The 25,580-nt window shown below is 40.1% G+C and overlaps 1 protein-coding gene and 1 long non-coding RNA gene across 3 annotated transcripts; one reads left to right on the top strand and one right to left on the bottom strand.

Annotated features, from left to right (window-relative positions):
- Positions 1 to 602: 602 nt before the first annotated feature.
- si:ch211-51c14.1 (protein kinase C and casein kinase substrate in neurons protein 3) lies at positions 603 to 20,927 on the top strand. Of its 2 annotated transcripts, none has more exons than XM_031750837.2 (10): positions 603 to 837; positions 3,437 to 3,504; positions 10,406 to 10,562; positions 10,695 to 10,930; positions 12,733 to 12,888; positions 14,708 to 14,883; positions 15,621 to 15,741; positions 15,822 to 15,892; positions 15,992 to 16,071; positions 17,739 to 20,927. In XM_031750837.2, the coding sequence occupies exons 2-10, from the start codon at positions 3,445 to 3,447 to the stop codon at positions 17,846 to 17,848; spliced, it is 1,167 nt and encodes a 388-aa protein (XP_031606697.1). In that variant the 5' UTR covers positions 603 to 837; positions 3,437 to 3,444; the 3' UTR covers positions 17,849 to 20,927. The 2 variants fall into 2 exon arrangements, with proteins under 2 accessions (XP_031606697.1, XP_031606704.1); XM_031750844.2 differs by lacking the exon at positions 603 to 837 and adding an exon at positions 1,074 to 1,280.
- LOC120439945 lies at positions 4,151 to 9,522 on the bottom strand. The gene is made up of 3 exons (XR_005612865.1): positions 9,309 to 9,522; positions 5,166 to 5,265; positions 4,151 to 4,854 (listed from the first exon to the last, which is right to left on the bottom strand). It is a non-coding gene; the product is annotated as an uncharacterized LOC120439945 (long non-coding RNA).
- Positions 20,928 to 25,580: the final 4,653 nt, after the last annotated feature.

The following is a 25,580-nucleotide window of genomic DNA, read 5'->3' as shown; positions in this document are numbered from 1 at the left end:
CTGCACGAGGCTTTATGTCACCAAAAGCAGCATACGTGAGTGCGGGCAAGTCTTCTTTAGAGGGCTTTGCACTCAAACAGCTCTGCCTTTAACACACAAACATGCACATGTGCACACTCACACACCGGATGTATCCTCCAGCTGTGGAAGCAGGCCTACCAAACGATCCCAAGGGAAAACAGTGGGGAGCAAAAAGGGGGGTTAAAGGCAAGCGCAGAGAGATGGAGTTTCCTTATCTGGCCATGCTGCTTTGTACTTCTTTTTAAAACTCTAAAAAGTGGTTACTAGGGTTATTAACTCCCAAACACACATGCCAAACATAAACTTTGGTTGGGTGACTCAGCTATTGTCTGACTCACTTAGAGATGCACACACACAGACACAAAGCAACACCCCAAACCAATGTTCTGCCACACTTCATTAACAGTGGTGTGAGGTAAAGTGACTAAATGAAAGAGAAAAAGACAAAGTAGATATTTGACAAAGAACAAGCGGAATACGCTTCCTGCAGCTGTTTTACTGAGAGAGGAGGAGAGAGAGAGTGAGAGACGTTGAGGGAGGGAGGCAAGAGGAGAAGGAGGGAGGGGAAAAAAAGCCAACTCATCTGACACAAACAGTGGGCCAAAGAAAGGGGAAGAGCAGGAGCAACACTGTCCAACAGGGGTGGAAAAATCAAAGTTGGAGAGAGTGAGGAAGAACGTAAAGAAGACAAGACAGAGAGGGAAAGAGCCTGAGAGACTCCACACAGACTGGAGACGGGGAGAAAAAACTGTTTTAACTAGGCAAACAAAAGAAGAGAGCAGGGGGTGAATGAGAGAGGGGCCCCAGCGTTCAGAGGTAAGGAAACTATTAGCCTGCCATGGCTGAATGGATACATTTCAGTGAGATCAGATGGAGTGACGGCGCTCCTATTTCTGCTCTGTGTTCAGTTGTTGCTATATATTTCCTCTATGCAATGTGTGTGAGTTGAGTTATGTGTGACAGATGAAACGGGGACAGAGGGAGGAGTGCGCGTAAAAGTGAGTTCAGCATACAGGGGTGAAAGAGTTTGGCTGGATCAAAGCTCCAGATGGACTTGAACGGGCTCTGGGTTCAGCTGGTTTGGTTTTCAAGTGAAGAAGTTGGAGTTTTAGATCCATGAAGTCTGAGTTAATGCAAGATACTGATTATCAATAGTGAACCTTTCAGAATCAGGGGGAGCTAATTTTATATCTGACATGCGAATATATTATACAAAGTCTGGAGGATTCATGGTGGATATAGATCTGTGCTTGTAGGCGGTAAGTAGTAGTATATTTTTTGTGTGAAAAAGCAACCACGTGATGCATAGTTTGTGGCTCATTTAAAGTAAAAAAGTAAGACGTAATGGGGTATGCCTCACTAATACTACAGATGTCACAGTGAGCTAACTGGAAATGACACTAGAGCTCACTTTATTTCATCTTTATATAAATATTTCTGAAGATTTCAGGCTTAGGTTTTCAAATCTTTAGGCCAGTCCCACATTTTTAGAGGGTCTCAAAATCGATTTAAGGAGTTATGCAATCATTGTTGAAAGGCTTATGTCACTAATAAAACATTCTCAGTAGATACAGAGTTGCACGGCATACTTTTCTTTTTTTTTTAAACACATAAACTGAAGCATAAGGCTGATAAAACACAGAGGAGAGGGATACAAGTCAATCACAGCTAACCCAGAATGGAGGTTAAAGATTTTACTTTCCTACCAGTTTATAAGGGATTTATACATAAATCTGCCATTACACTGACACAAGTAGTGTGGTTGCAACCCTAAAACGTAGTAAAAAGTATACAGTGTGTAGTAAACCATGGAGTCACATTAATTAATATCATGACGGGAGCTCCCCCACCCCCACATTTTATCTGGAAACTTGGCCATACCCTGAGGAAAGCCAGAAAGCAAGAAGGAAAGGAAGTCAGGGTCAAACGGGTTAAAAGAGAGGTTATTCTTTATTTTCATGACCTCTTGCAGATATCTGGGTTGCATAATTTACAAGTCCTCAGTGGTGGTGATGAAGCAAACTGAGGCAGATTGAGGCCAGGAAGAGGCAGGACATTATTCTCTTAGTGGAGCATGTGATGCCCCGTGAACAGCAGGATGTTGAGGGAAGATCATTGAATCTAATTGTGAGCATAACGGAGCCATGAGGGGAGATGTCTGCAGGCAGGAAAAACAGGCCAGTCACGAAGGCTCTGTCAGGGTGGAGTTCAGCTTTTGGGTGCTTCGAGGATTTGAAGCAAAACTGCTGCGTGCTTAAATATTTAACTGGAAAACTTTCTCTTTTTTTGAGGTAGAACCACATGAGCATAAAGTAACACTCAGCTAAGAGCATGAGTACGTTCAAAGAAAGTGTGCTGTTTATGGGTCAATATTAAATGAGCAAAGCGCGACCAGCATGGGAAGAAAACGAGTGTGCGATAGGATGTGCCGACCCTTAGCCCCTGTTTATTTTCGGATAGCTCATGTTTCAGAAGCTGGGAATGCTGGGAGAGGACAGTCCATGTCTGCTGGTGTTGTCAGAGCTTCTACACTATCCCTGCTGGGTCCTATTTATCGTACACGTCAACTTCCAACGTTTTAATGGGTGTACAAAGCCTCCATATTTGATTCAGTCACTGTGTTACACCTGCTGTATAGCCTCATATTGGTCCTGACATGTGTTGCACTAGTTATTTATCTGAACAGATATGAAATGCCTTCATGTCATGGAGCCTAAAATAGCAGGAGAGAATTGATTTCCAACCCGGAGCACTTGTGCCAGTGGTGAATCATGTTGGTGCCAAGGGATTTATGGGAAGTGGTAATTTGATCAAATACATTATTATATAAAAGGGCTGATTTAATTTAAAGTTATCTCCACCCACTGAGCTATCACTAAGAGCACTGAAAAACACAACAAGGAGAAAGGGATAGCCAAATGCAGTAGACAGAGAAACAGTCCATCAAAAGTAACCGAGGAAATTGTTAAATAGATACATAAAAGTAAAAGATAAAGACTTGAAAACAGTGAATATGTAAAAATAACTACATTGAAAATAACAGAGTGGACCGGTAATTAGCTTAAATTAATATTTGCAGTTTAAATTTATAAAACAAGTAAAATCCCTGTTTTATCCAGTAGTTTATCATGTAACCATTATGAGTGGTGTCAGTGATGTTTGGTCTGTGGGGCATGTTTGATAAAACAAGTACTCAAGTATTACATTTTATTAAGAATCCACATTTTGTACCTGAAAATAATTTTGGCTAAACGTGTCCCTTAATTATTTCAAACATTTGACCTAAATACTGCAGCTGCAACAACCTAAAGCCAATAAATGAAAGGTGATAATGGCAGCTACATAAAGATCACAGTGAAAGGCAGCATGATAGAAAACATAGTCCAAACTAATCAGATATTCTTTACTTTCTCAGAAAACAGGATGTCGACCTTGCCATCAGAAAACAGCCTTGAAGATGCCTACAATCGCAGCTTCTGGATGGTATGTGTACTCTGTGTGTGTGTGTGGGGGGGGCTCTGGCTTTGTGTGTTTACATGATTATACCTTATGATGGGACAGGGAGATAGACTACACAAGATAGCTCCCCCCATATCTCAAGTCTGAGCGAACATGCAGCCAAAACAGTCCAGAGTTTTGTCGTTCAGGCAACGCATCTCTTTAAACAAGGCTGTGTTTTCATTTTTAAGTATGAATAGTTACTCTCCAAACTGCCTCGCGAGGATTTAACACAGCTCTCGCTGAAGGCTTTTGGCTCATTGACTGATTGTATGCATTTGCTTGGACTGAGTCTGGGGACCAAATAAAAAATGTTTTTTCCTATAAAAATTTCACTTAATGCTTTCACAGAAAGTTATTTTCTTTGTTTTTTTGTGCTCTTTTTTTGCATGAGACTTAACAGAATGGTTTGATATATATACTTTATATCTTGCCACCAGCTAGCCTTAGAACTATGGGAGCCATTTCACTTCCTGTTGATCACATTGTGGAACAAAACTGGCTGAAATTCAGTCTCAGGAGCAGCAGTGACAGCCCATGTGTAGCAAATGAAAATACAGCTGAAATAATTCAGCTGTATAATGCACCTCCTTGTAGAGAAAAAAAAAAGACACCCGAAATGCTTGCATTCTGCTAATACATCTTGACTGGTTTGTTAAGAATTTACATCAGGACCACAAAGATGAGATGAGCGTATCCTGGATTATCCTCCTTTCTAAAACAAAATGTATTTAATGTTTTATTCAGTATGGGCTGAAATCGCTGACAGAGCCCATAAACTTATCAGCAAAGTGTTTACAGGGATCAGCTCTGAGGACTGTCTTGCCATTGAATTATATGGGACAAGAGGTCTTTCTGCAGCCACAGGTGTCGCCCCCTGGTGGACATGAAAAAGTAATTCAGGTTTAACGCACCTTCGAGCTGGCTTCACTTTTCAGACCCTGAAGCTTTCTCCATTTTTTTTACTGTCTTTGGACGGGACACACTTTCTTAAGCACACATTTCCAAATGACAACTAAAACAGATGTTAGAAGAGTAGTCAAGCCATAACAGAAACTTCCACATGTGTACACAAAGCAGCTGACTGTGGTGATTGAAGGTGACTGCTATCAAGGGGGCTGCTGCTGCTTGATGAATAAATATAAATTGGCGAGTGCTGTAAAGTATCTCATGGTGCCTCAGTGCTCCCAGTACTGACAGAAAGGCCTTACTTAGGGCTTTGGTTTGGCTGGTTCGGTTAAGCAGGTGTCCCTATGCCTTACGTCTGAAGTGCAGAAGCCTGAGTTTGAGTCCACTCTCTCTCCTCCTCTTTCCTTTCTACGCTTCCCTGCAAAACTGTCAAAATGAAATTGTAAGAAAGAAAGATATTAAGTTAAAAATCAATCTAAAAATGTAAATATATTTTCTGTTTCAAAACCTCCTCTCAAAAATGGGCTACACGTCCATCGGGATCCATTCAGTGCAAACTGTATCAAGAAGAAGTCTAAAAAGTTCTTGGTTATATTACATCGTTACACTTATTCCACCAGCATCTCCAGATCTCGCTAATTAACATGTTTATTTAATCCATAAGAAAACAACAGTACGCTTAGGACACGCTGATGTATTAATGATGGATGTGTCCCAGTCCCAGATCGTTTCTTTACCTGGTGCAGTGATAACGAGGCTGCAGGCTAGGTGTAGAGCTCAGGTAACAGGCTGCAGCTTCACACTGAACAGAGACATCAGAGAGGTACAGAATAAAATCTGCAGCACAAAAAGCAAAATAAGGATCAAGTTTAGACCTTCTGCTGCATTTTTCTATTCAATACAAAAGTGGCTTTCCTTTTATTTCACAGCACCAACGTAGACAGAATGAGAAAAATAAACAGTCTGTAGAACAGACCTGTTTCCACAAACATAAAAGATAAATCCTAAGCATTATCTCTCTCACCGAAGCCCAAATGTACACACAGCATATCGGCCATATACCCATCTCTGTGAACTACCATACAGTCTGTTTACAAGTCATAGCCCAGTTTTGCCACCATATTTTAAGGCTGTAAACACTTCAGAGTGCCTGACTGTCTAATTTGAGTGTGCTGCCGCTTTAATATTGGCTTTGTCTGCCGTTGGCCTCGATTGGCTGCCCCACTTTCATCTCTCCCCTCCTGTAATTTGGAAGCCTCCTGTTGTGCTGGATGTGTTTCCAGGCCAGTTCCCGTCTGTGTCATCCTGCCGCCGTGCTCAAAGCCTGCCTGCCTGTCATTATACTGCAAACTTCAGCTTTTCGGTTTTGCATTTGCAAAGTCACCTCAACTTCATACATAGTGATAACAGTCTCTGGACCCAGTGCTTGCCCCTTTTAAAACGTTAATGCCCCTCTTTGCCACAGTTATATAAAGGGATTATATACGCTATTATATTCTTTATTATATTAAATAAGGACATTCTGTGACACGTGCATGTCTGCTACTAAAGTAAATAATGCCATCACCACACATTTCAAACACATTTTCACTTGTTTTCAAGTAGAAAACTAAAGATTTAAGAGTTTAATTTGTAACAGACTTTCTTTTCCTTTCTAGAACAAACATTTTTGACTCACTTTCCCTGAATCTGTCATCTGCTCTTTGCTTGAGTTGCGGTAAAGTCACTTTGGAGTATCGTCTGGAAAGGTTTCTTTTATGCCATTTCATCTTTTATTAATACTTTTACTGCCATTGCTATCACTACCTTTTACTTATTATACATTTACTTTAAAACTTTATCACAGCTACGGAGCATCAGAGCAGCGTCTACTGTGGTACTACTACACTACTACCAGCTAATACTTTAACTTGACACACATATGCAGGTTGTGAAACATAAAATCTGGAACACGTCCATTTCATCGTCCCATCCATTCATCTACATTTAACACCAATGCAGTTCTATAATGAAAACTCAGCAGGCTTTTAACAGTTTGAATGCGATCATTTATTTATATGAGAGGTAATTTTTTTTCAGCAGAAGTCTTTAGTCATTTTCTTCGTTACCGCTTTTGTTGCTTGGACTGATTCTCTACTAGCGGATTTGCATCTGCCTCGGTTATTGGCCAACTGGGTCTCTGCAGCGTTGCCGCTGGCCTCAAACTGGATTCCTCAGCTGTTTCTGCTTAATTCGCAGACGAGTGAGGAAAGTCAGTGCAAACCACAACAGAGGCAAAAAGAAAGAAAGGAAAGAGGAGGAAGGAGGAGGGCGCTCGAGTGATCGTGATTAAAGCATTTAAAACTACAGTGTTTCATTAAAGGCACACTGCTTTTTCTGAAGGGTGTTAATACAGACAAGGAAAAACTTTTACATTCAGGGTCTTTGTCCTTCTACGTGCAGCACTCTTTAAAGCACTCTAAACTACACTTGAACAGAAACATTAAAATGCAGGATTAGTAAACAAATCATTTGCAATTAGAATGAAAAAGAGAGAATATGAGTTAAGAAAAATGTCACATTATAATAAAGATGCCCTGCACTGGTTGATTACTTTAGTTACGCGAATCACAAAACTGCATATTTGTTTCATGTTTGCTGCTAGCACTACTTTTCACAAATAACAACTGAACTGTTTGACCTTTCTGTTGTCCCTGCATTTAATTAACTACTAATTAAAAGTCCCATTAGAGACTTTGGACATTGGAAGCAAAGGCTGCTGTTGTAACTCCGGAGGCTTATCATCTTACACTGAATTTGCCAAAGAAAATAAGTAAAGAAGCGTATTCTGTGTTACAGTATCCAAAAGTATATGACACACTGAAAGCATGCAGACAGTTTTAGTATAGTCTCTTGGAGCTATCCAAGTAAGCCATGTCTGTGAGCCAACACGTACAAAACCCGTAACCGGAGCCCCGATATTGAGGTTATTAGTTACATGTGTGTTTGACAGGTAAAACATTGGCTTTAGGGACGTCTTGTTCACTCGTGTCTCCTTTGTATTTTTTGTGGTATTTACATCAACTATATTGCCTCAAGTAATTTAAAACAGCATGGCAAACATTCACACTGAAGCAGCCGTCTAAATGTGTCAGTGACAACCAGATAGAGTCTGACAGAAAGTGAAAAAGAGAGTAGGAGTCAGTGCTGAGAAGGAGCTGATGACAGCTGCCAGGAAAATTGCAGAGATTTCCAAATTCCACATCCACAAACAACACACTTGCTTCAGAGATGTTATTACATTTAGGGCTCTGCCTCTGCTGCTCTCTTGTCCTCACTCTGTCTGGCTTTTTATGGACAGGCTTCGACCGCGCCTCACGCTGTGGCCGGCATTTGTGCTACCAGTGGAAACTCAGTGCCAGTGAAGTGTCACTCGTGGCACGTGGGAGGATTAGCCTTACATTGCTGCTGCAGCATCACAGCTATGGAAGGACTATGATGGAAGGGTAGCATTTCTACCTAATATTTTTGTCTTTTGAACTACAAAACAAAGGAATACTAAACATTTAATTCATAGGGGATGCTTTCACTTACTGAATCCAACATTTTGTGTTCATGCATTAAACAGCAGCAAGAGTCTCACGTAGCGGTCATCGTCTGTTCAGACAGTTTACCATACTTGTGAAAAGTATAATAAAATTCAGTTTTCTTTTCATTTTGGTTTTTTATTAAGAAGCATGTGGAAATAATTATTTTAGCTGTTTAGCTCAATTCACTCTTATTCTTGGTAGCACCCTCTGCTGTACCCCAGATTTAACTGCAGCCAACGTCTGCACAACATGATTAACAGGAAGACAGTAACAGGTGTATTTCATTTAGCTGCTGGTACTGTGCATTATTCAATGGAACAACTTAGTATGACGTCATTATGACACTGATTAAGAGGATCATTTAGAGAAACACACCCATGTAGAAGTCTAAGTAAATGAAATCAATACTATTTATATTTACTATACATATGTAGAGTGAATGTGTGCAGCTGGAGTCTGCTTATCATTGCAGAAAGCTGAAGCAACTGACAGCAAAGCTCCAGAAAGTTACGGTTTCTGGCTAACAAATATTCTGGCACAAAACCATTAAAACAAATCATTGTTTTAAACACAAAATGTAATTAGTGAGCTTTTGATGAGCTTTAGATGTGTTGGAGGCTTTGTTTAAAGCCAGGCTTTAAACAAAGCCAAGCTTTGTTTGCAGTTCCTGACTGCAGACTGATATTTAGGGAACAGTTAAGAAAGGGCTCCATCTTCTCACCTCTCTCTCATTGAGTTTCCACAGTACTGCAATCAAATATCATTTTGGAGTATAGATTATTAGTTGTTGCCAGGAAAATTGCTTCTGATATGTTAGTAGTGTGCAGTAAGGTTTGAACATGCAGGATCCACGGCTCAGTAGTCGCTGACTGGAGCTTCCATTCAAGGGTTTAACCCTTTATTGACCAAGCATCATTTAAGCCACCTGGACATATTTGGTAATTTTGGCCGTAAAAGGGCCAAAAATCATATTATAAGTGAATTCTTTTGCCCCTTTTTTCAGAATAACCTCAGCTTTCAATAGCTGGCAGTCATTTTACATTATTGTATTGTTGTGGCAATGAAACAACAGTTAAAAGTGGAAAAAAATAAAAATCGGACTCTGTTTTTTCAGATTTATAGCTAAGTGGAAACTGATATTCAACAGGAACAAAATGTAACACAACATCAACTTTAAATATGAACTATACTAAATATGTACAATAAAGTTTTGGGGCCTAGGTCACTCAGTTTTTTAAATATCCAGGCCTTTTGGGGGGGTTGCCATTTCTCCACACCCGTCACTCTGCTCCGTGAGTCATCAATACTTACATGTGATTGGACCGTCACAGCTCGTGCTTCCTAATGATGCACCATAAAGTTCCGTAAAGCTCGTTTTCTTGTTTTTTAGTCACTGTTTGAAATGTCTCTCTTGCCCAAATGGTCGAGGAGTTGCGCTAGTGCGAAGCGCATCTAAGTGGAGTTGGCTTTTCTTTTCCAAGAGCGGTAGCTTGCAAACCGTTTGTGCTACCGTAATACACCAAATATCAACGTAAAGCGCAGCTTCTCTTCTTTTCAAAACCGTTCGCATTTTCGCTCTAGTGTAAAACGATAAAAAACGCTTGTATAATGGGCTGGCCGGCCGGCCCATGGTCAAACTGTACTAAATGTAGTTAAACAGTTCCCCTTAAAATATGCGACAAATTTATTTAAAATTTAGACAAGGATTTGAATTCCCTTTTCTTCAGGACAAAATGACTTGCTGTTCAAACCTTCTGTTTACGAGGGGCAGCCAATCAGAAGACGGCTAGGTTAAAGGGAAGGGGGCAGACACAGGATTAACTGAGGGTCTGCACCAAGATCCATCATAGGTTAAATAAGAATTATTTTAAAGTGTGACCCATACTCAGCTACTCTAGTAGAGCCCGAGATTAAAAACGTGGAGCTGGAAATGACCATAATAGGTCTGCTTTGAGTAATCTAAACAACAAAAATCAGTTACTATAAAAAACGAAGCTCCAGGCAGTGGATATTTGCCCTAATATTTCTACTTATAATATTAGTCTATTTTTAATATGTTACTAATATTACAAATTAGAAGCAGTAGTAGTAACAAGCACCAGTAGCAGTGTGCTTGTAATACCAGTTGGATCTTTTTGTTTGTGTTATTCAGTTTTGGGTCTCCATATTTCCAAGAATAAACTGAACAAATGTACCATTTTGGATTCTCTGGCACTGAAATAATAAAACTAAAGAAAAGAAACTGAATCACTGAACGCTGGAACATTTTTTGTTAACTTCTGACTTTTTAAAGCCAAAAAATTAAAAAGACTTTAGAGTTTAAAGCACCAAATCCATTTAACCTTCCATCCACTTCATGTGTTTATGATGTGGAAAGCAAATCTTCCTCTCTCTTTGTGTCCTGGCAGCCTGGGAACTATCAGCGCACTGCGAAGCGAACAGAAGATGCTTTCCAGGCCTGTAATGACATAGTGGCGTGTTTCCAAGAGAGAGCGCGCGTGGAGAGGCAGTACGCCCAGCAGCTCAGTGAATGGAGCAACAAGTGGAAGCCAGTGGTGGACTCTAGTAAGATCAGTAACCGCAACACATATGATGAACATGGAAATGATCTTATTTCAAAACCCTGTCCCAATTATTACTGAAATACAAAAGTAATTTTAATGGTGTGTCATCTTCTTCTCCTCCTCCCTCCCTCAGGTCCTCTATATGGCTCTCTTATGAAGGCTTGGCAGTGTTTTCTGTCCTCCGCCGACAGGCTTGCCGCCCTACACGCCACCATCTGTCGCTCCCTGGTGTCGGAGGATGGGGACCGGGTCAGGACCTGGCAGAAGGACACCTTCCACAAGAAGTTATTTGGGGGTTTCAAGGAGTCCCACGACATTGAGACGGGGTTTGCACGTGCTCAGAAGCCGTGGGCCAAACGACTTAAAAAGGTCAGATTTTTTCCCAGATTTGTTTATGGTAGTTACACATCGTCATATTAATTAAAAGCTTTTGTCTGATCTCAGTCACTGAGCTGCGTACAAAGATATAAAATGCCACATTAAAGTTAGTTTAGTATGTTGTGAAATAATAAATTACATACTGAGGCAGCCACTAAAGTACTGTTTGTCTTGGCGCTTGTGTAACAAACACAGTGTGATGTGTGTCTTGGCAGCTGTTATTTGTCACACTGCTTTGATAGGGATAATCTTTGAACAATATGTTCTTATTATTCCTTTTTCTGCACACATGCTTTTTGCCTCTATGAGCACTTTGTTTTAGAAGCAGTTCCAAAATGTACAGTATTATTTTACATTTAATTAAGCTGTTCCCAAATTCAGTCTTAAAAAATAAAGAATTTGTTTTTACTGATATGTAAATTAACAATAAACTTGCAGCCTGGAGGCTTTTGAAGACCGCTACCATCTTACTCACTGCATGACATTGTTACTCAATCAACATTTTGACCACTCGATTTCTCATTTAATGAAATCTTTAATGAAATAAGCTTCACCGATGCAATATTTTACTTCCTGATTTTGAGAGAAAAAAGTGGATCGTAGTTTTTGCGCTCCAGCAGCAATACACCTGTTCCTAAAGAAAAACGTAGCTAATAATTTTTTTGTAATTTATTTTAGTTTTTCTAGTGGTTTAAAATCTAAAGTGATCAGAGAGGTTAAAGTCAGGTGTTTTTCTTTTAGATTTCTAAAGATTTAGCAACCACATTAGCTTCATTTATCAGACCTGAGAGGCTACACACATGTTTTATTAGCAATGTAACCACTGATAATATATAAAATGAGGATGTAGCCACCTTGACATTACACATTGGTTTTGGACTCTGCATTTTGAAGCCATAATGTCAGCTGCCATGTTGTTGTTGCACTTTATATGAGTAAAAGGGTGCTAACTAATCAGCTAACACTAGCATGTTTGGTTAGCAAGTTTTCATAAACTGATAAACTACCCAGGAACAATACACACTAATAGTTGAACATTTTAACATGGAAGTCTGTGGAGATTCACTCACTCTTGTGAAGCCAGCCTCAAGTGGTCATCAGAGGAACTACAGTTTTTGCTACTTCCTGCTTAACTTCATTTGTCTTAGCTTCTCTGGAGGTTTACCCTGGAGTCTAACTCAGTGCTAGCGGAGTCCATGTAAAGTCTCTGTAACCACTAGAGGGCATCAATACATCCTTTATACACAGTCCATGGCTTCACAACTCCACTCCGGACAGCTCTGGTCATCATGACATTTTAATGTTCGCTTCTGGGAGCCTTTTCTCTGTGACATTCCCAAGCCTTATTTTGTGCCAGTGCCAGAAACCCAGTTCTCAAGAGTGTTTGTGTTCTGATGCAATGAGCCACTTGAATCTGTACCTTACTGTGAAATGAGAGCAGCAAGGGACATGCATCAAAAATATAATTTTGCCTCAAAAGACAAGCCCTTAGGGGATCAATATTTCATATGTACTAGAAGTGACCGTGGTATCACAGATGGTTTCTCATTAAGTAAATGGCCTCAATTCAAATACTATATTTAGAAAACAGGAAGCTAATGCACCACTATTTCAAAATGAATTTATTCAGTAATGTGCTTTTCAGAGTCAGGTGCATCTTAGCTTAAGTGCCTCTGAAGTGCCTGTAAGTGAATTGTATGATTCCTGGTGTTAGTGTAATTTGTGTATTTCTATCCCTATCCATTGTGCATAGACTCCATATAGTCAATCTGTGCTTTGGTTTGCACCCACAGCTGGATAAAGCAAGAAGAGCATACCATAAAGTGAGCCGTAAAGAGCAGGCAGCCAGAGAGCGAGAGGCACACGCTCAGGGAAACCCGGACGTCTCCATAGACAAACAGAAGAAGATCCAGGAGGAGAGAGAAGTGGCTCAACAGGAGGCCGAGAAGGTGCACATCACATGTCACTGCTTTCTTCTTTTTTTGGGTGGGGGTGGGTATTTTGTTTTCTAGAAGTTTCTGCCCTCGGAGCATCCATCCATCCATCCATCCATCCATCCATCCGCTTCCGCTTATCCTTTTCAGGGTCGCGGGGGGGCACTGGAGCCTATTCCAGCTGTCATAGGGCGAGAGGCGGGGTACGCCCTGGACAGGTCGCCAGTCTGTCGCAGGGCTAACACACAGGGACAGACAACCATTCGCACTCACATTTATACCTAGTGGCAATTTGGATTATCCAATTAACCTATCCCCTCAAACTGCATGTCTTTGGACGGTGGGAGGAAGCCGGAGTACCCGGAGAGAACCCACGCAAACACGGGGAGAACATGCAAACTCCACACAGAAAGACCCCGGCCTGATGGTGGAATTGAACTCAGGACCTTCTTGCTGTGCGGCAACAGTGCTAACCACCGTGCCACCGTGATGCATTTTTAAAAAAATCATTGCACAATTATTAATTAATTAAAACAGGTGAAGTGTGGAGGATGAGTTAAGGAATCTTACTTTGGAATCTGAGTAGATCCGTACCTCACCACTGATGCTCCGTCGAAGGGTGCCTGTTACAGTCCTGGTTTACCAGGAGAAAGGGGAGTGACATTAATAAACCACAGGGAAAAGGTTTAGTGACTGCTGAGTCGTTTATTGTGTTCCTTTATGGTTTTAAACTAATAAATCAGAGGTGTAGGGCATGTGGATGCTACTCAAACCAATAAAATAGAACAAAAATGATTAAAAAAAATGTATGTAATATCAGTATTCTAGTTACCAAAAGCAAATTAATTACTAGCCTGTCCAAAGCAAACGTTAGAGAAAAAAGAAGCACCCTTAAACTAGTATCTCTAATAAAAGGAATCTGTGTGGTGAACAATAATACAAGTACTGTTACCTATTCTAATTTACAAATTCCCCAAATGGAGAGCAAAACAAGCAGGTTAATGAATCAGAACCTAGCAGGCGTAAACCCTTCACTATAAATTACGTGACCAAAGTACAAGTAACCATTCCAAACATGGAAAAGACTGCTCCCTGGCCTGACAGCCCCTTTTAAAGCAGCTGCAATAATTAGCCCTGCTGCGGTTGGAGTACGGCACTAGATGAATCAAAGTGGCACCAGGTAAAACACAGAAGGAGCAGACAATTGAGGAAGGCAGGATGACGGACAGGTGCCAGCACCAATCAGCAGCATAGTTAGTCTCCAGAGTAGCGCAGAAAACAGTCAAATTATACAAACGGGACAGAATGGAGCAACCAAGGAGTGCAAGTGTGCTGGAAATGTTTCGTGTGGTTTAAATCAATCATCTTCATATCCTCTCACAGGTTTATGACGTGGTTTCTGCTGTTGTACTGTGAATAATGTCTACTTCAAAGGAAACCTTTAATGTCAGCACTGGGCATGGGTGAAGTGTTATATCAAGTTAAAATTCATTACCAGTTATGTGGACTGTATAATCTATGGGAGGTTAAATGTTGCAATTTTTTTCTTTGTTAATATTTTTTTAATATTTTTATATCAGTTAATCTCCTGACTGAACCTGGTGAAATCATTTTGAAGAGTTTTGTTTATCTTGGCGAGCTAGCTTCAGTTTATCAAAGGTTTTTTTTAGAAGACTGTTTTTTCAGAGTTCTTTGTTTCGCATGTTTTTAGTGGGATGAAAAGTTTAGTGTAAGACATTCAACACACATTTAATACAATTTTTGTTTTGCTTTTTGATGGTTAGATTTCCACCGCTCAAGTTTTATTTGCCAATTTGGTTTGAAATATTTTCAGGTCCGTGCCCGCTACGAGAAGGTCCTGGAGGAGGTGAACAACTATGCTCCTCGCTACATGGAGGAGATGGAGTCCGTCTTTGACCAATCACAGGAGGAGGAGCGCAAGAGGATTGTATTTCTCAAACAGGCTTTCCTCTCCATCCACAAACACCTGGACATTACCAACAATGAGAGGTGAAGCACGGTGCTTTGTACGTGTGTGGTGTTGAGAAAAGGTGCTGCTGCCGCTGCTGATTAGAGGATTGATGTATTTGATTACACAAGTAGCACAGATTTGTGTTATGTGTGAACCCTGCAGCCTGTCGGGCTGTCTTTAGAGTTAAGTATGTTGAAATCAATGATTTGACTTAATTTACCTCTAATTAAAAGCTATACCACTACATATTAGCACATCACCGACTCTCTTCTACTCTAATAAAGGAAATACTGGATACGATGGCAACTTAATTACTTTATAAAAATGAGCCAAAGCCACAGGGAGAGGAGAGAAATTATATACACTATTAATCTGCTTAATTTGGGGGGAACACTTAACTTAAAGTGTCCTGGATTGCAGTGCAAGTGGATTAAGTATGTTTTTAATTATATAATCATCAGTATCCAGAGTACACATAAAATTTGTAACATATATTCCAGATCATTGGGTTTCTTACACCATGGTGTTTATAAAGTACTATGAGGCATACTATACCTAAAGGACACAGGGTATTTCCAGCAGTGTGAACCTCTCTGAAGCTAAATGTGAGAAAAGAGCTGTGGAAAATATCCAAAATTCACACGAGACAGCACGACTGTTTTTGATAAGTAGGATTAATAGAGGAGAGATAACCTTTTCCAGCAGAATTTTAGGAATGGATCAGCATAGATTAATATCAAATTTGAGATTTTCGTGTTTATCTCTCTGCATTTAGTGTGCGGTCCGTGTACAATGAGCTCCACAACACACTGATGGGCATCGATGAGCAAGAGGACCTTCGCTGGTGGAAAAACACCCACGGCCCCGGCATGCCAACTGACTGGCCTCACTTCCAGGTATTTCCCTTCATTTTCCAGCATTTTAAGTTTAACTCTGTGCGCTTTATTTACATTACTTTTATTCCAATGGTTTTCAGGAATGGACACCTGAAAAGAAAAACAAAAAAGGGAAAAAAGAAGTGGAAAAGTCAGGAACAATAGAGAAGAGGTGAGGATATTATTCTGAATGGGAACTGTTAACGTTGCCTAGCTTTTTTTTGAAGCAAACAAAGATTAATCTCTTTCTTCTCTCTTTTTCCACTGATAGCGTGATGATCGGGGGAGTGAGAGTAAGAGCTCTGTATGATTACGTCGGCCAGGAGACAGATGAGCTGTCCTTTAAAGCAGGTAAACACCGTGCACTGCAAGATGAATGACGTCACCATGAACTCAGCCGCTTCTCTGTATATTCATATTTTGAAGCCTCAGCTTTGGCTTTAAGGCTGCCGCCATGTTTTTGGAGCCAGAATGTGGACCATATTTGGAGGAGAGGGCGCAGGGCTCACATAAACACTTTCCTGTCGACTTTATGGGCTCAGTCACACATTCTGGCTCACACTGAATACAAAATTAAGTCCATACCATATTTCAAAGTGGAGGATTAGCTGTCATATGAAACCGCACACTCATTGGCTTGCAAACTTTCAATTCCAATGAGGTAGCCAGTCAGAACTGACCCTCTTTGTTGGGTTTTTGCATCTTATAAGGTCAACAGCTCACATCTCAGTGACCTGAAGCTGTCATTCAAAGAGGCCACATTGCTACATTAATGTCGAGTCAAGTCATTCATTTGTACTGTACATTAAAAAATAACCATTAACAATCCAAGTATACAAAAGTATATGAAATATACAGAGACCAGCAGTGCCGACGAATTTTGGTCTCAGTGTTTTAAGTTGATTTTAAGTTTTTAGATTCTTGTTCTCACAGTTTTTGATTATTGTTGGGTTCCTGTTTCACGTCTTTGTTATCCTAATATAGTGCGCCTTATTTACTTTGGTTCCTGTTTCTAGTTCACAATTATTCTAGTAATGAGTTTCATGTTTCATGTCTTGATTGCTATTCTTTGCAGTTATACTTTGCAGTTCCTTCCTCTATCTCATCTTTCTGTTACTGTCTGCACCACATTTTTCAGGTCTGGTGTGATTTTAGTTTGTCTTTTGGTTGTTTTCTTTTTTTATGTTGAAGGCTGAGTTCCTTTCATGCCTTGCATTATTTTATTTTTTCCTTTAGTGATTCTTTTCATCTGAGTCTCAATCCCAAGGGTCTTCCTCTTTTTTTGTTGTTACTCTATAAGTTTTCCCACATTATTTGATAGCTTTTGTACATTTTGATTAGTTGCCCTTATTTACCCATCTTGCTTTCTCTGGACTTTAGTATATCAGCTTGAAAATAAAGCTAGAAACATATTTATGTATCGATAACAACTTTAACTGAGAATCTTTGGATATTTACTTGGTTTTGAAGACTGCCTCAAGTGGCCGTTAGAGAAACTGCACTTTGGCACCTTACTTCCTGAAAACAGCCTTATACAGCTTTATTTCAAATGTACTACGACTTTTATTACTTGAAATTACTAAGCAGAATGGTTTGAATCATTGATTTTACAGTTAAATAAAATATATGTTTGAGCTGTTATAGGCTCTTTTTTATGGTTGCTGGTCTGACAAAACAAATAGAAGGGTTATATGGCTTCTCTCACCCCAACTGGTTGCAGAAATGGTCGCCCCTCCCTGAGCCTGGTTCTGCAGGAGGTTTCTTCCTTTTAAAAGGGAGTTTTTCCTTCCCACTGTCGCCAAAGTGCTTGCTCATAGGGGGTCATATGATTGTTGTGTTTTTCCTCTGTGTGTGTTATTGTAGGGACTACCTTACAATATAAAGCGCCTTGAGGCGACTGTTGTTGTGATTTGGCGCTATATGAATAAAATTGAATTGAATTGAATAGATGTTTGAAAAATTGTTGTAATAGTTTTAAAAACAAATACAAGAAATTAAATTTCTTTTCCTCCCTCCAGGTGAGGACTTTCTTAAGATCGAGGATGAGGATGACCAAGGATGGTGTCGAGGGAAGAAGAGTGATGGGTGGGAGGGGCTTTACCCAGCCAACTATGTGGAGGTGGTGTAGTTACCTGAATGTGAAAGATCTTTGTTATATCATATACCACATGACAGCCTGAGTAAATATATAAACGTCTAAAAACACCAAATCAGCGCTGTAAAAGTCCACATAAAGTAGCTGTTAGCCAAAGAAGCGTGTCAGCACAAGGCGATGGAAATTTTGGCATACAGAGATTTTTAAAAGTGCCCAGGTTTGTAATCTCTTGAAGGACTTTTGATATATGTTTTCATATACACACTATGCATAGACCACTTGTATTGAAGCCATATAAATAAACAATGCTTTAATGTAAAGAAAGAAATAACATGCTGGAGTATAATGGTACACAGTTATTTGGTGCTGGAGTCAGTGGTGTAGCCAGAAAATTTTAAAGGGGTGGCCAAGCTGAGACTGTTACATCCATCGCTACATTGATTTTTATCTTTCCTGCATGGAAAATCACTGCAGGTCAGAGAATGTCTGAGTATGTTTGTACATAGCCCTTTAATAGGTGTCATTATTGGTTATGTGGGGTGGCCACAGGGCTAGTCTACAGCAACAATCCCCTGCCACCCCTTGGCTTATCCCCTGAATAAAATGTGTATGGGACTGCTACTTTCTTTAAGCTGTTTTTTAAGCCTCGTGCTATTAAAATGCTCACAAAGCCTCACAAGATATGAAGAAAGCGTTGCTAAAACTGTGATTATAATTATTCCGAAGCATCCGTACAGTTGGAGTCAGCCTAATAGATGCAGAAAGCCATGTCAACTGTATTTCTCTTCTGTTTTTGTGGTTTAAAGGAACAGAATGAAGTCATTAGGAATCCTGTATAACCCTCAGTTAGCCCACAGTGAAGCTGTGTTACCCACACCAGCATCAACTCACACCCCACAAAGTCCAATGCTGTCTTAGTTTGTACCGAGTTGACTTAAATCAGTTTTCATCACTATTTTTCTATTAAGAATTTATTGCTTGACTATTTGTATGTGATAGAGATTGAACCCAGTGGCAAACCCAGAAGAGAATCCAGAGAATTTTCAAGCAACTCTGAATATTTCAGCTCGCTAGTTTTACTCTTTCGGGCTCACAGCTTTACAGTTTTGGTTCACTCTTACTCAACCTGAGAAAATGCTCTTAAAATCCACTGAATGTGACCTTAGCAGCACCAGCTACAGCAGACAAACAGACACATTTAGCAGCTAAATCACCAAATATTTCCAACAAGGCTAAAAACACAACTAAATGCGTTTTTATATTGCTTCAAATTTGTTTATCAATTTGCAGCTGTTCATCATTTTGAAATTCTTATTGCTTGTCCTTTTCTGCCCAGCCTCTGCATCAGTGAGGGGAATGCTTGCAATCAGGGTTGCCATAGCCTCTTTGTGAAGGCAACACGATCATCACTAGTTTGTTTCCACTGACCCCAATCAGTCAGTCCAAGTTTAACACGCTGCGCTGCAATGACACCGCAGTTTAAGAAACAGTTTATGGTGTAATATTTCTTCACCAGTACTGTACCTGCTAAACTGAACCAGTAACTGTTAGAGGTCTGTTAACATGTATTACATTAAAAACAAGCAGGTATATTAAACTGCAGTTAATTATAAACACACTTATTCTTCACGCCTTGTTACAAAATACGATAAAGGCTGAAAAAATGCTTACACACTCACTAAATTTTGTATTCCTGTGCTTTGTTATTCATTATCACTCACACAGCATATAAACAGGACAGCTTTATAGTCAGTAGAAGCCATATTTTGGGATAGTGGGTCAGCCAGTGGCTTGTGGGCTTTCACAGAAGACATGATAAGTGTTGCACTCATTGTGCAAGGCTTGGCCCGAGCTATTTTAGCAACTAAAATGTCTTAGTGGGGTTATTTAATACTCCGTTATGTTTATTCAGGAATACTTTGTTTCTATTTGTGTTTGTTATACCTGCTTACTTTCCAGTGTTAACATGAGCTGTTTTCAGTGTCACTTTGGGCATTAAGTACCTGCAGAAGAACAGTACAATGTAGATTTAAATAAAAACCTGCAATGTTAAAAAAAATCATACATGGATTGCAGGGATCATACATATGACTTCACACAACTATCCGTTACCCCTTGCACATCAATGTGCCACCTCATGTAAGACACCATAAAAACTGTGGGAGGGGTTCAGTTCAGCTTTATTCATATATTGCCAAATCACAACAAATTCACCTTTTTATTTTGTAAGATAAAGACCCGACTATGGTACAGAGGTGACAGGTTCATTATAGGAAACATTTTACTTAATAAAATAATCAAAGCAGCAAACAACTTCAAACAGACACAAATGTAAAGATCTGTAGAGCAATTGAGAGAAGACAGAAAACTGCCCAACTAGCTGTGTGACCCGACCTGCATACAAGAAGTATGTTTCCAAGAAAGCCTTTTTCGCCTCACCTGCCTGCTGCTGGCTGGATGCCTCATTTTTAAGTTCAACTTTGTTCAACTCTGCAGCACAAGTAATTGAAAATATTAGGTTTAGATGTGAAAGCGCCTTTGCACTGAATCTCGGAGTCCCCTCCTGGTTAGGAGGCCTTTCAACGTTTAGCAGCTCTATCACGAAAATCATAAATGAGGTGCATGCAGGCCTTTGAAGATCAAAGAGGAAAAGTGCTTAAAGATGAAGTCCATTCATAATTTAAAAATTTTTGATGTTGCACCTTTAGTTAAAGGAGAAGTCTTTCTCCAGGTGAGCCCTATTATCTGTCATTATGGGTCACAATGATCTTTGCTGTGGGACTAAAATCATTAAAGCATTAAGTTGCTTTTAGAAAAGGAGATAATGTCATGGGGAGTAGTAATATTTCTTAGCATGTCACACTGTTCCTTCTGGGTAACTCCTGGGGAACAGTTAGTCTTTCTGTCTGTCTGTAATATCTAATCTTCTGTTATTAGATTGTACCTATCACAGAGAGCATCTTTACCAAAGTGAGGAACGTGCTGGGTTTGCCTATTATAGTATCGCTATATGTGCTGTTGCTGTGTGTCATTCTTTGTCATGTAAATGTATGAACTTTCAAATCCCCTGTCTTTTTAAAATAAAAACTGAACCTGTTACACAAACAAAAGACGTGTTATTAGATGTGGGATGGAAACAATAAGTGTGTGTGTTGTGTGAGACAGAAAACAGAGTCATTATTCTCTATGTGTGTGTGAATTATGAATCACTATGACATCACCCCCTGGAGTCCCACAGTCCTCCCTGTGGATGTTATTACATGTACACACTCACACACACACACTCACACGCACACACTCATTTTTAAGTCTTGTGTCCATGTCAAGAGAGCTGTGTCCAGGTCAAACGCTGCTCTTTATCTCGATGACTCCTCTGCAGCGTCAGATGTATTCTTACATCAGCTCATGGCCGTCAGCCAAGAAAACTACTTCACCCTGATGTTTATGTTTAAGCTGGCCAATAGCAAAAAGTGAAAATGATAAGACTGAGTGCACTGTTGCACTCTTCACTCTCACACTGTTTTGCCATGAATACATGCAGGGGAGGATAGTGGCATGTCTGTTTCCATAGCAGTAATGGAGATAATGATGTCACCCTAGTAGGAATTTCCTTCTGCGTTCATACCTGATGACAGTTTGGTTGCTTGCAGCAAATACATACTGATCTTTAGTCACAGACGATCACATATGAGCTCTGACACTCTTTTTCTACAGTTTGTACCATTTCAGACAGCACTGGCAAACTTCAAATAAAAGGCGAGCATAAGGTATGCTGAAAAGGGCTGTGATGGATTTCATCTGGGATTTTGATAGTCACAGGAAAGCAGCTGCATGAGTAAACAAAAGGCATGAGTAGACGAAAGGCTTCAAAGCTCCAATCTTGTTTTAATTTGGCATTTGGGGGCAGCAAAAAGAAGCTGTGAACACTGACAGACTGGTAATCTGATGCTAAACACTTTGTTTGCAGCAGCTACAGTGCAACATCATTATTCATTCATTTTAATAGCCACTTGATGAATGTAACTCAAGCATTTGTTTTCTTTTCCACCAGCTCCTGAGGAGAGAGAAACAGGCCGTTGAGCCTCTACGTACTTAAATGTTCAGCAGAGAGTTTCTGTGTTTCTATGCCTGTCTGCTGTTTGGTTTTAAACAGCTCTATTAGCTTGTGGAGCGACTTTTACCTTCTGTAGCAGAAAAATAGGACAGTGATCAGAGGTTAAAGTGGGATTTGGCAGGTGGAGGAACACAACAGAATTGGGTGTAGCGGTTCCGCATGGAGAAAATCATTACTTATAGAAATAAGTCTCATAACAACTTGTTTTGTGATGCTATGTTTTTTTTATGGACTTAGCCGTCTGAATTCAGCAAAACAAGATACAAGCAGATCTTTTACAAGCTGCAAGGATGATTTTCCAACCCCTAGATAGTATAAAGCTGGTATATGAGGTAGAGTTAGCTCACGTTGACCATGAACAGCATGTCTCCTCTGCACCAACCCAACAGCAAGTGCATCCCAGTCAAAGTCCCAAGTTCAGTCTGCACTAAACTATTGTAGTTTTTGTAGGGCTACCAAACCACCTGGTAGCCCTACAATATATTCACGCAAAGTTTGACTAATAACAAATTAAAATACTTCAATTTGCTTTGCAAGATGTTGCACAAAATATAATTCAGCAAAACATCATATAAAGATCCAATTTCTGATTTAAAAACTTTACGATTTATTAGGACGGTTGGATTTAAATTTCTAGTTTATCAAACGCCCCTTGAGCGTTCCTTACCTTTGAAAATAATCTCCGATCCCCCTCTCGTGTCCTGTCCGTCTTATATCCTTTTCCATCAGTGTCACCCAATATTTTTTTGGGAACTGGTTTCAGTGTTTGTGATAACTGTTTAGCTGCTGGTTTCATTACAAATTCCCAACTGCTTAAGAAAATTAAATTGAGTGAGAGTGTAAGCAGGCTGTGGGATGTCACTATTTTCATATTACTGAGCAAGCATCTTTAGACACACAAAAAACTCATTTGACACTACCTGCCTATCAGATTTAAAGACTTCCAATGAGGTTATGTTTTTGGCAGTATTTTCATGCCAATCTGCAAACACGGTTGCTCAAAGGTTTTGAATGGATTTTGATAAAACCTTGTAGAGGTGTTGAGAGGGGTCGTGTTAACCATTCATTAAAATCTGGCTTATATCCATCAAGGTTTTCAGGGTCAACTTAATGATTTATTGGTATAACATTTACTAAAAGTCTTATAGCTTTGAAACTATGATTCTTACAAGTGTGGTGCGTATTGTCAAGATATAGACAGTAAAGATTTAAAATATGTCACATTTGACCTCTGATCTCTCCATCAAAAGATTGATCTGAAGGTCAAAGTGGTAATAAAGCTATAAAGAGCTATTTAGAACTTTGTTTCCTACTGTCATTGTTTCCACTGAGAATATATAGGCATATTGGGAATGCATACCTGATATAGCTGCCTGTCACATTATTTGAAAATGCAAAATGTTAAAAAAACAAAAAACGTCTTTGTCTTGAGCCTTAGATCAAACCTCAAAAAACAAATTTTCCTCTCACCAAGAACATCCTGGGTTCAAATCCACCTGCTGGGTGGTGCTTTTCTGTGTGGAGTATGTTCTCCCTGAGCCTGTGTGGACTGTCTCCCAGCACCCTGGGTTAATTGATGATTCTAAATTGTGTGTTTAAGTGTGAACGTGAGCATCAGTGGTTGTCTGTCTCTCTGTGAGAGCCTTGTAATAAACTTGAAACCTGCCCAGGGTTCACCCAACCTCTCACCCAATGACAGCTGGAGCAGGTTCCAGCTCTGGGACCCTAAATTGGATAAGTGGGAAAAAATATGGATAGGTGGGTGGATGTTGAATGCGCCTACTCTCCATGATGTCACCCCCATTGGTTTTGGACTCGGCACTCTGAAACCTCAACAGTAGCTTTTTGGCTGCCACCAAGTTGTTTTTCTGGATCTAGAAGTTGTCATATTTGGATGCGAGGGTGGACTGTTGATGCTGCATACTAATTGAAATAGAAAGCCAGAAATCCCAGGATCCCAGTCAGAATTTACAGCTAGAACACCCACTCAAGTCAGACTTCCCACTTAGCCAGACAAACCCGGATTTTGCAAGATGACAGCAGCATGCATAAAAAGTAAAACTGTAAAGCCTCTCATCTGCACTAACTCTGCTGTGTATTTACGACTCTCTAAATAAACTATACACAGTGCAGCGGCCAGGATCTCCCTGTGAATATGGTGCAGTGGTGTTTTTAAGAGCAAAAATCAGTATTGCGTTGTAACCCATGTGTTGTTAGCAATAGCTAGAGAGCAAAACACCATGCAATTCATAGTCTCCATTGCCTGCATGGGTGGAAAACAAAGACCACACATGGACATATCAACTCACTGCTAGGTAACAGGCAAATAAAACATTAGAATTTCATTCACCAGATCTGAAGCACAAACTTCTAAAGTGGACTGTGCCACACGGTAAGTCTTCATTTTAATCAGATTGTCCATTTAAAATGCTCCAAAAGGCAAACACAGTGGCGTTGACATGAATTAGGAATGTGAGGCCTAACAGCTCCCTATGAAAGGACACCTGTCAATCAAAGCAAATGTGGCCCTCCCTCAATCATCCAAGTAAATGTTATACAGAAAAATTCCCCCCACTGCATCTTGGTTCCTGTTCATTTTATTCAAGAATGAAGTTTGCCCAGTGTGGCGCTTTCTTTACAAGCATCTATATGTAACAAGCTGAGATCAGGAGACCCATTAAAAAACCTTCTGATGTTACGTATCGATAGAATGATGATCGGTTGGCTTGAACATTAAAGGGAAGGACACTGGAATTCACCATGAAGAGGAAGAAGCATGAAAAAAAGACTCCATCAAAGATGAAAAAAGCAGACATGATGAACACAGACAGCCGCATTGAAGCGTTATCATTATTTTTAACACTTGAATTCACTTCAGTACAAAGAAGTTCTTTGTATATTACCTCTTCTGTGTTCTAGCTAAAAGGACCAACAACAGAGCAGCACACGTTGTTCCACATATCCTTGATACTGGCCCCTGGAGAGAGTGCACCGCTTCGTATCAGTAGTGCCTAAACCCGGTGCTTCACAGCACTAATGCCAAAGGACACCTGCACGCTTTTCAGCCAGCAGCTTTTAAAAAAAAATGGCACCATACATATGACTCCTTGGGTCACTGAGCGATGGCTGGCCACTACAAGAATACAGAGGCATCCTGTCATAAAGAAGTTCACCGGTGAATAAACCCTTTATGACACCTAAAAACACTCTTTAGCAAGGCACAAAGGCCACCGGCAGCGGCAGTGGTCAACTCACGGGTGGGGGGTGGGGGAAATCACTTTGTCATGAGTCACCCTCCAACAAGCAGAGGAGTACATTTATGGGGAATGACAAACCCAGTGCATGACCTGAGTGCTTGTTTCCTGCAGTAAAGTGTTCTGCCAGCCCTCTTATGGGCAAGTCTGTAATTTGTCTTGGCTTTCATCCACAGAACGTCTCAAAAGAAAATGGTTATTACAAGTAAATACACCGCTGTTAAAGAGCGATCACGATAATCTTGCTTTGATTGCGGCAGCTTCCATGATGAGGATGACCCTTGCTCATGCTTTGATAAATATAAAAATAACGCAGACAACGATGCGAGGAAATAAATAATGTAAAAGCCATGAGTCTTCCCAAGATATTTCATTTGGCAGCTTCACCAGTGGACCA

The sequence above is a fragment of the Oreochromis aureus genome, linkage group 4, assembly GCF_013358895.1.
Source record: "Oreochromis aureus strain Israel breed Guangdong linkage group 4, ZZ_aureus, whole genome shotgun sequence".
Classification (NCBI taxonomy): Eukaryota; Metazoa; Chordata; class Actinopteri; order Cichliformes; family Cichlidae; genus Oreochromis; species Oreochromis aureus.
The sequence above is the reverse complement of the archived record's forward strand: the minus strand, read 5'-3'. Positions and strand labels throughout refer to the sequence as shown.